The following is a 10,433-nucleotide window of genomic DNA, read 5'->3' as shown; positions in this document are numbered from 1 at the left end:
CCAATTATATATTATATGGTTGTGAAATTAAAACATGTTAAAATACATACATACGTATTTGAGTGAAATTACACAATTCCTCATTTTGCTGCGTTCCAATTTTTTTTTTTTTTTTCCCAAGAATGGCATTTGGGTGGTCCTTTTGGATTATAGTTTACGCTTTGGGTTAGATTATGGATAGGGTTAAAAGAAGGGTTAAGCATAACTTGGATATGGGGAAGATTAGGGAAAGGCTGTAGAAAATGAATATAAATCTATTAGGTCATAACTTCACCATCCTAGGGAAAAAAAAAATATCGCCCCCAGGACCCGAGTGCGATGCAGCAAAAATCATCACTGTAGTATTTTTATTTTTTCGGTGCAAATGAAATATTTAATGGAAAAATGTTCATATCCACCAAAAAAGCGAATAACAACATCACAATATCAAAATAACAGAAACACGTTGTGCAATTGTAATTAAAACCAATTAGCCTTATCTGTGGCAACTGCCGATATTTTTATTAGGCTATTTAGTGAGAAAACACGTGTGAGATGTTGTCGGATCCAACAAATCCTCAATAATTTAATTTTAAAAATCAGCCTTTGATCCAATTACCTAATGTTGCGCTCTCAGCTCGCAGACTGTCCTCCATCTTCAGTCCATCTGTCCGAGCTGTCCCACTCTCCATGCCAGGAAATAGACAGACTCAAGCCGGTGGATTCTTTTTTTCCCTTTGTATTGACTGGCAGGCCTAAACTCGCCTCGGGTGATACTCACCTCGGGTGATCTGCTCCTCCTTTTCCTGTGAACTTCCTCCCAGAATACAAAGAACAATGCCGAGATCCTCTCCTCTGTGACTGAGCTTACAATAAAACCCCCCCGCCTCACAATAAACACAAGAGCACAACAACTAAAAGTGCAAATTGTTTAATTTCAGCCACATATTTACTTATGTACAGTGAATTTGACCCTACTTAAATCATAAAATCACTTTCTCTCTTACCTCAATACATTGTAAATCTAAAACCTCCGACACCTCCGCTTCCATCCTAATACATTCAACAAAGCAAAGTAAACACAACAGTTTAAGGGGAAAAAAAAGATAAGTAACTTGCTAAAATAAAATAAAATAAAACAATATTAAAGTACAATAATGCAAATGGCACACTACACGTCTGCTGTGTCAAAATGTGAAAGAATTCAATTCGATTAACCCTCAGGAGCTGAAGATTCAAGTTGAGGTTGTTGTTTTTTTTTTTTAGTTTTTGTTGTTTTTTTTTTTTGTGAAATTGTGGCCCCCTCTGTCACCAGGGCGCCTCATCTTCCTGACACACACTTTACCTCAGGCACCGAAGAGATTGTCTTGTGACATGTTTGCTTTTTGAGACACAGATTAAATACATTCACTTGGGAAGTGTATCCATGTGCATCCGGAACACACACACACACACATACTCATACACACACTAAAATTGGGGTCCCCAAACATTATTATTGCCAGCTTGCAGAGCAGACATGCATTACAAAAAGCAACTGATGCAGTCTGTGCGTGCTATGGTGTGAGAAAACGTGTGCCTCTGTATGTTTCAGTGTGCAGTGTGTGTATCTCAGCAATCGTTTGGATATTTCCTTTCCAATGGAGACTCCTCAAAAGGCACTTAAATACGGGAAATGACTTCCATCTAGAATATCTTGTGAAATAACATGAGACAGGGTGCTAGTGGCAGAAGATGAGTGGAGACAATCCGCATAGATCTACAAACACACTCCACTGTCTACGTTAAGACTTCCAAAAACACTAAAATGCACATGCACTCACACATATGCAGTCATACAAATTTTCATTTTCATGTTATCTAAAAACTAATCATTCAGTTTTGACAGTAGGCTTAGTATCGGGATAGGGAAGATTTTTCTGTGCAAAGTTCACCTCCTTCAAATTACAGCCTAGCATGTTTAAGTGCATGTCCAATACACACCCACACCAACACACACACCAACCACATCATTTCTCTCTCATACTTTCTTTAGGAGGTCTTGATAGCATTTAAAAAAAAAAAAAAAAATCAAATACTAGATTCGATAAGTCAGCAAATCCAACACAAAACAATTTCAAAGGCACCAGACTTGCACTGTGAGGGGGAGCCTCGCCCGCTCTTGTGCTCAAGTTCAAACAAATGTGGAAAGACTGAGTTATCAGTGGGTGAGGGAGACGGGGGTGCAGGATAAAAGGGTGGGGGTGGGGTGTTCAATCAAGTGAGCATGGGCACGTCGTCCTCCGAGGTGGTGTCTTCGGACAGGGGGATGAGCAGCACCTCGTCGTCGGAGGAGGACGAGGAGGAAGAGAAGGAGGGGGAGGCGGAGAGGGGCATGGAGTTGGTGGAGGAGGAAGACGGCGAGGCCCTGAAAAGGGAGATGCTCAGGCCCAGCGTGTGGAAGATAGAGGACAGAGAGGGGCTGCTTGGCGGGACGGCCACAGGGGGGGTCTGGGGTGTGTCTGGGGATGGGGTCGGGGGAGCGTATGGAGGCGGAGGCGGGGAGGAGACGGGAGGCGGAGGAGGTGCTGATTCCTGCTGCTGCTGTTGTTGTTGTTCTGTCTGAGCCAGCAAGCCGAGTTTCTGCGGCACCGGCTGATTGGCTGCCTCCACGGCCGAAGAGGAGCTAGTTGGAGTGGACTGAGCGGCTTCCTGACCAGGAGGGGCGGCGTCCGATTGCTGCTGCTGGGTAGAGCTTGATGCCTGAGCGGGCCTGGAAGGAGGTCTGGGGATTAAGCCCCACCTCCTCATACGGCGGACGGCCCGGCGGACAAATCGAGGCCTGCGCCTGCGGTGCGGGGAACTCCCGGGGTCCTGACGTAGGAGCTGGAGGATCCCCCTCAGAGACAAAGAGGAGGTCTAAGAGGAGTGGAGAGTGGGAAAACACAAAGGAGAAAGAGGAACACACAAGAAATCAGTTAAATTTGCAGTACAGAACTTTCCACTTAAAAAAAAAATCTACTTTCAGGTCACACTGCCTTTCAATCTTTACATGCAAAGAAAAAGAAAAAAAAATGTCGAGAGTCATAGAATCATCAGACGAATAATCTATAATAATCTATTCCTAAAACGTCATGAAAGCTCAACTGTGCACCAGTGAAGGAATGTCGCCACCAACACCAGGCTTCATTACTGTGTGAACTTGTCTGGCGTTAGAGTGTAACAAACTGCTATTTATATGTAGAAGCTCTGTCCTATAGCTTTACAACACCCAACTGTGACTCCATTTATCCCAGTTCTGCTAAAGTGGTATCAAAATCGTTTGCGCCGTGACGTTTAGCTTCTGCAAAGACACTGATTCAAGTTGAGGAAGGCAGTAGGTGGTTTGGCTGAACGGGGGCAGACAGAGCAGGCTTTGTTTGCTACAGTTAATCCTGCTGCCCCCGCCACCTCAGCTGTCTACACCGTGTAATAAAGCAGCTTAGTGAGGGCCAACATTGTAACGCAGCCATAACTCTATCTAGCACAGCGCGCTCTCTTGGTCTGGTCCTCAGCTCTCTGGTGATTAATCAGGCGGCTGAGGAGGGGCAGCTCATGACTCTGAGGGACAACATAAGGCCTACTGTGAAAATCAGTTTCTGCACAGTCCACAACACTACAGCAATGTCAAGGACATCCTGCGTAGCCAGTTTCAAATTCCGAAAAATTCTGTACCACCTTAGGAAAACAAAAAATGAAGACTGTGCCAGCAATACTGAAACCCATTTTTAGGTTTCAGGTTGCATTTAGGGATTAATTGTAGCCTGTTAGCTGCAACAGAGACATTACAGTGATGCTGTGTTAACCAGAACAATGCACTACAGGGCCAAACAGCTGCTTGAAGGAGAAAGGAAGACTGCTCAGTCGCTTTTCCGCTACTGTGGAGCGAAGACAAACGTGTTCCCATAGGACAGGCACCACGCTGGAAAGACAGTAAATCATGTATTTGTTGTTACCGATTCACTGTGGTAAAAGAGAGATTTTAACACATGTTCAGCCGTGCAACGAGCGGACAAAGAAAACATGCTCTTCAGCTATGGAGACAAATGAGAACTCGTTATTGGGTAATGAGTCTCACTGCACTCCACTTTACTGCTTAGACGAAGGACAAACTTGGCTAACAGCCTTCAACTGGCAGAATCTATTTTGATCCTGTTTGTTTTGAGATGATACCTGTTGAGTCATACATACATTCAAGAGTCAATAGAGAAGACAGAAATGCTGTTCTCCATTCATATTCCCTGGAGCAGAGCAACAATATGTGGAAAATGTGGCCAGGATGCTATTGTAGGCACATCCAAAGGTTATATTAAATAAAGAGAAGCACTTAGCTGGTTAGAATTCAAGGAATCAATCAATCCATCTCTCTAGTAATAAGTTATTTTTCTCATTTTCCAATGTGTGAATATGCAATCTACCTTAAAAAACATATTTCACATTCTGCCATGGAGAATTCTCACAGCAGGCCAAGATTTCTCTTTGGAAAATCTTGTAATATTACTGTTTGTTTCTGACTGGAAAAGAGAGCAGCAGCTAGCAGGTCATTGCTGCAACTTTTCTGATTAGAAGAGAGGAGAGTGAGCCAATGTACAACCAAGGTCCAAGACTTCAGAAAAGACATGAAGATCAACCTATATGTAAGGAGCTATAGGTTGCTCTCACCTCATTGGGGTTTTCAGTGGGGAAGTCCTCCACTGGGGGGATGATGCCCTGGGCGATCAGCTGGCCATAGGAGGGAGGAGCCTGCTGCTGGATCAGCTCCGCTTCCTGACGGCTGATCGGAGCAAACATACTGCCAGAAAACAGACATATTAGTTTGCAGTCACACTCTTCCACTCTATTTTAAACATGAAAACTAGTGTAGTCACTTGTGTAAGAGTTGTACATGATTTTTTTGGTGCCTTCTAATATTGAGAGCTGATAAGACATGGCCCAGTTTGGCCGGGTCAATAAATGACATGGAAGAGGAGGCAGGATTTCAGAGTATATAGGGAGCTGACAATTACAACCACAACCAAATTGGTAGCAGCTGTTAGCCATCATTAACAATCAGTAGAATGGAGGCCGAATTCAAGTGCTGTTTGCTGACATCAGCAGGTACTGCAGTTGGTAATTGTGAAAAGTGAATTTCGTGGCCTACTTTTGCCAGTTATCGGTGCAGAATAAGACTGAGGCAGTGCCTTTTAACATTAAAGCAGAATATTGTGAGCGTGCCCTTACAGATGTTGGATGAGGAACAAAAAGAATCTCAAAAAAAAAAAAAAAAAAAACCACACACACACACACACACACACACACACACACACACACAAAAAACACAAAACTGAATAATCAGTGCTTCAGGTATGGAGCAGATTTGACGTTGGAGTATTGCAGAATATTTGATAGCTGAGTTAAAATGATGTCATCCAATAATACACTTACCTGTACTCCCTGGTCCTGAGAGAGTACAGTTTGCAGGTGCAGCCCATGGCAATGACCAGCAGCAGCCCGCAGACCAGGCTGCCCACCGTTGCCGCGGTGATGACCTTGCGGGGCAGAATGACGGTGCAGTTGAGCTCATCCGTTCCGTCCTTACAGTCCACCTGTCCATCACAGCGCCAGCTCTCAAACACACACCTGTGCATGGGACAATGGGACAACAATATAAACTGGCAAAATTGCATCCTGAGGCCTTTGTGATGACATGCAGTGAAACACTACAAGGTTTTAAATACATCATTCTGACCCATAATACTGCACTGAATTATGTCCAAAGAGTTGAGTTGGTATTTATGAGGTGTTTCATTAGATAATGTACATTTTACTGCGATGACACAATTGCAAAACTACAAAAAACAAAGATATTAAGCACATTTAACAAAACAAGCACATTCTCAGATGATCACACACACACGCCTACCTATCGCTGTCACAATGGAAGGTGCCAGGCTGGCACACGCTGCAGTCCCTCTCATCGCTGCCGTCAGCACAGTAAAGCTGGTAGTTGCATCTCTCCTTGACTGGGTAGCACACCGGCCTGCCAACAAAGTGGCTGGCTGCCAGCGCCTTGGGCCCTGCCCCTCCACAGGCAAACTGGTTACGGCTGCAGCCCCTGCAGCCCTGCTCGTCCCTCCCCGTCTCAGGACAGTCCCATCTTCCATCGCAGGCTTGTTCCTGAGTGTAGCAGCCCCCTGCTGGTCCCCCGCACCGGCCCTCCCATGGTGGGCAGTAGCCTCCGACGCGGAATGTAGCGTTGAATCCTTTCCCTTCCGAGCCGGGAAGAGTTTGATACGTCAGCGACAACAGGCCAGTCCGCGACTCCACCTGAACTAATTTGTAATTGGAGACACTGTTGATCTGTCAAAAAAAGCATGGAGAGGGAAACATAATGTTACCAAGAGATCTTTAATAAAAAGATAACAAACTGTTGTGCAGGTTATAATAGGGCTTGGAGATGTATTGATATGCTTTGCTTTGTTTGTGCTCTGACAGACATTGTAATTGCAATGAATCACAACTTTACTGGGAATAATGATTTTTGGATCATAATTAGCATTTTCAGATTTAGATAACATTTCAATTGACTGTTCAGCCTTACTGTTTACTTTCCAAACTCAAAAAAAGATTCCTTCCTATGATGTGCACAGATACATACGCTCCATCACTCTTGAGCACTCACAATTTTGATGACGTCCCTGTGCCTTGCTGTCTGTTGTGCACAGTGAGTGTGTCTCCCGGTCCCAGTTCCAGCTGCTGCAGGTCCAGTCTCAGGGGCCTGGAGTCCTGAGGGTCCAGGGTCCACACGCAGTACAGAGCCGGGCCCCTGATGGCCGGAGGGGAGAAGGTCCCATAGAAGGTCTGGAGAAGTCCTCCACAGGGCCACTCGATGGGAGCGGGCGTCACCACCTCCCTGTGAGCCTGAGCCTGCTCTCGATTCACCTGCGCCTCCTCCTCCTCCTTCTCCCTCAGCAGCGCCCACAGATCAGACTCATCGTCGGGACTCCGGTTTCTATCTAATGCCGTGTGCCTCTCTGAGTCTCTGTCGTGATTGTTGTCTGTGTAAGTCTCCGCAGTGGTCACTTCTGACTGGATCCTGCTGTACCCCGAATCTCTGTGGAGATCTGGGTTATCCACCTTACCATCGCAGTCCTCTTCGTCTGTGCCGAGGCCGATGCCCTCATTGATGCACTCCACCTGGCCGTTACAGCGCCAGGAGGGAGGAAGGCAGCGGCCCCCTAGGCACTGAAAGGATGTCTCTGGGCATTCACCAGTGTCTGGATGAGCAGAGACAGAAGGGATGCAGAGAAAGAAAATTAAAGAAATTAAGATTATCATTTGACAAGAAAATTGGGACTTAGGCCAGGGAATATGGATAAAATTGAATATCACAATATCTTGGAACGAATACCTCAATATCCATCCATGAGACAATTCTATAGGGTCGACTATTGGTGATTTAATACAATATTTACACTCAAAAGAGTTTTGATATTAATTGTATTAGTAATGAGGATATGATGATCAGGCAGGTAGAGATAAATCATAAAACCGCTAGAACAATCTAATAAATTCAGAAAACTGCATCCCTTTACTGTAATGCAGCCTTTAAACCCAGAGAAAGACAACACTTATGCCATATCACAATACTACAATCCAAAATCTTAGACGACATCTAGTCTCTAGTCCCGTGACTTATTTTACAAAAAGCAAAAATTGCAGCAGTGCACCTCTGGCGAAGTTCAGTCGAAACGATGACACAGGGAACAGATGGGGGAGGAAATGGTGCATCACTGTAATGTTTCCCCCTGGGAACTCCATGGGCTGTGGCAACTTGGAGCCACAAAGGACATAAGGCTCGCCGCCAGCTGATGATTTCACGGAGATCCATTCCTTCTTACACCGCACAGCAAACTGTGAAAAACTGAGAAGGGAACAAGAGGAAAAAATACATCAGAGAGAGCCTTAGCAGTGAACGAACAGCAAAAAGACTTGCACAAGTAATTTACTGTATATGTAATAGCTTAAATAAATTTAGCCTCTATTTATACGGCAATGTGTCAATTTAGTGTGTTGCAATTACAGAAAATCTCAAGGACTAGACAAGATGAGATCTGCATGATTTTTCAGTTCAGTCCTGATTTATATTCCAAATGCAATGGAAGTGAAAGTGATCTGCAGCATTTGATCTTGCGGAAATAATTTTCTCTTAGTTCACTGTGTATTTATACACAGTGAACTGCACTGTGTTTTCAGGAAGCAATGTGTGTTCCCTGTTTGCAGTCACTAAAAATTCCTTCTGCACCGGTACCTGAGAACAACAGGTTCTCCCTCCTGACCCTTGATGACCCAGCAGTCGTAGGTAGAACCAAAACGGTACGACCAGCTGTGGTAAGCCGAACTCCTGATCTCTCCCCATTTGCTGTCCACAACTTGAAAGGAATGCCCACAATGAGCTGAGAGACAGAGAGAGGACAGAAGACGTCATTATTAGAGACATTTTTTTTTTTTTTACATCAGGAATAAAAAGCCGACAATCATACTATTTTTAATTAAACCTCAATTTCATCAACTACCTTAGCTTGACGTCATCACATCAATGTCAGTTACATTTATTTAAAACAGCAGTGTGGAGAGTGTCAATGATAAATGTAAATGACACAAAGCTGCAGTTAATTATATGACAAACTGTATCTTGGGGGCTGTATGGAATGACAAAGTGACATTGACAAAACATTTGATGACATGCACACTTGCACAGGTGTAACATGAGATAGTGCTGACTAATCTGTCTCCTTACCAGAGCCAAAGGCGGATTCAAAACGACCGTATGCTGCAAATCAGAAAGCAGAAACAGAACAAGTTAGGCAGGCCTTAATATTCCCTCATCATCACCACAGCTGACACTGACCGATGGTTTCTGCGCTTAGGAGTGTTATACAGTATCATAATGCCACATGGTAAATCGCTTCACCGAATGAAAATCTGTTCAACGACTGCCTACAGTAATAAACATACTGAGGCTGACCAAAAACACTGTCTCTAACCCAGCTACCATGTTCTGAACAGTAAATATGTACAGCTACCATCAAACCGGAGATGCAGGGTCAGACTGAAACACTGTTTTGTGTATCAGCCAATCCTTAATTTAAATGAGGAGCACAATCCCAGATTGAATGTTTGCTGAAGCGCTTTGATATCTGCACTAAGTATTGTCCTCAGTGATTGTACTGTTAGGTAAATGTATGCACTTTCAGATTCTTGTTCTAATTTCTTCTTTGTTATGTGCTGCTACAAATGGTGCTGCTGTTGATGCACGAAAAACAACAAGTACAAATCAATCAATCAATATGAGAGATATGATACATGCAGACATGACCTTTGCCCAATAAATACAAAGGATATCGTTATACGAAGAGCAAGGACTCACTCACCTATTATACAGAGTAGTAGGAGAGAACTGAGGTTGTAAGTGACTGTCATTGTGGTGGTGCTTCTCCTCTGAAAAGCTGGAAACCATGAAAAAAAAACGAAGGTTCAAAAGAAGCGAAAGTAAAAATGTTTGTCAGAGAAGCGCCATTTTAAGAGGCTGTGTTCAGGAAGACTTCGCCTGTAACGAGAGAGAGAGAGAGAAAGAGGGAGAGAGGATGATAAAATGATTTATTTCACAGTCGAGGAACTTGTAGTCAGCTAGCTAAAACACTGAACGATTAGCCCGCTAGCCTTAAACTGATACTGAAACTAAGCTACGGTAGCTAACAAATACACGATTAGTGAAATATGTGGCCAATATTAAGGTGTAATTCGTGCTGTCTTTTCAAGGTTGAGGTTATTGTGATCTTGAACAGTGTTTACATACACAGCTATTTCCTGTCATTATCTTCCCAACAATGACGCGCGGCGGGGGCTAGCGTTTCCCGGACAAAAGTAATCACCGATTAAGGAGAGATAATAGTTCACATTTCAGATTATAACACTGTTTACGGTTGAGTAAAACTATAAACGCCTGGCTTAGCCGATACCAAGCCTAAAAAAAGTTTCACTTTCGTGTCCCCAGCGCTGGTTTAGCTAGCTTTGCTTTCAGGAAGAGCAGCTGTTGGAGCTTTAACACAGAGCTAGCCGCATTAGCAAGCTAATGCTAACGCTAACTTCCTCGTTTGTCATTAAGCTGCGTTTTCTCGGCGGTGACACTCCGTGAGACGCGCTCAGACACGACCCGGAGGACGCTGACTCACAAATATGTGATAACCCGTGAGTCTGAGTCAACAATAACGCGGTCAAATCGCTGTAAAAGGACGAAGTGAATACGTTACCATGTCAGTCGGCCTGCCTTGTTGACAAGTTATGTGCTACTTCCGTGTTGTCTTCGCTGAGTGACAGCAGGGGGCGGGGCTTATCACATTGTCGCTTAAAACGATCAGTAAAGCATGTGTTTTATGGAAATTACTTTTATTTAT

At 44.1% G+C, this 10,433-nt stretch overlaps 1 protein-coding gene across 1 annotated transcript; it reads right to left on the bottom strand.

Moving 5' to 3' along the window:
• Positions 1–894: 894 nt before the first annotated feature.
• lrp10 (low density lipoprotein receptor-related protein 10) lies at positions 895–10,344 on the bottom strand. The gene is given in 10 exon segments (XM_030076142.1): positions 895–2,877; positions 4,660–4,789; positions 5,422–5,616; positions 5,900–6,336; positions 6,655–7,253; positions 7,707–7,900; positions 8,288–8,432; positions 8,777–8,809; positions 9,411–9,586; positions 10,290–10,344. Coding segments are annotated over 9 exon segments (2,424 nt in total). The 5' UTR covers positions 9,460–9,586; positions 10,290–10,344; the 3' UTR covers positions 895–2,235.
• Between the last annotated feature and the right edge of the window lie 89 nt (positions 10,345–10,433).

This window comes from Myripristis murdjan, chromosome 18 (assembly GCF_902150065.1).
Source record: "Myripristis murdjan chromosome 18, fMyrMur1.1, whole genome shotgun sequence".
Taxonomy (NCBI): domain Eukaryota; kingdom Metazoa; phylum Chordata; class Actinopteri; order Holocentriformes; family Holocentridae; genus Myripristis; species Myripristis murdjan.
The sequence above is the reverse complement of the archived record's forward strand: the minus strand, read 5'-3'. Positions and strand labels throughout refer to the sequence as shown.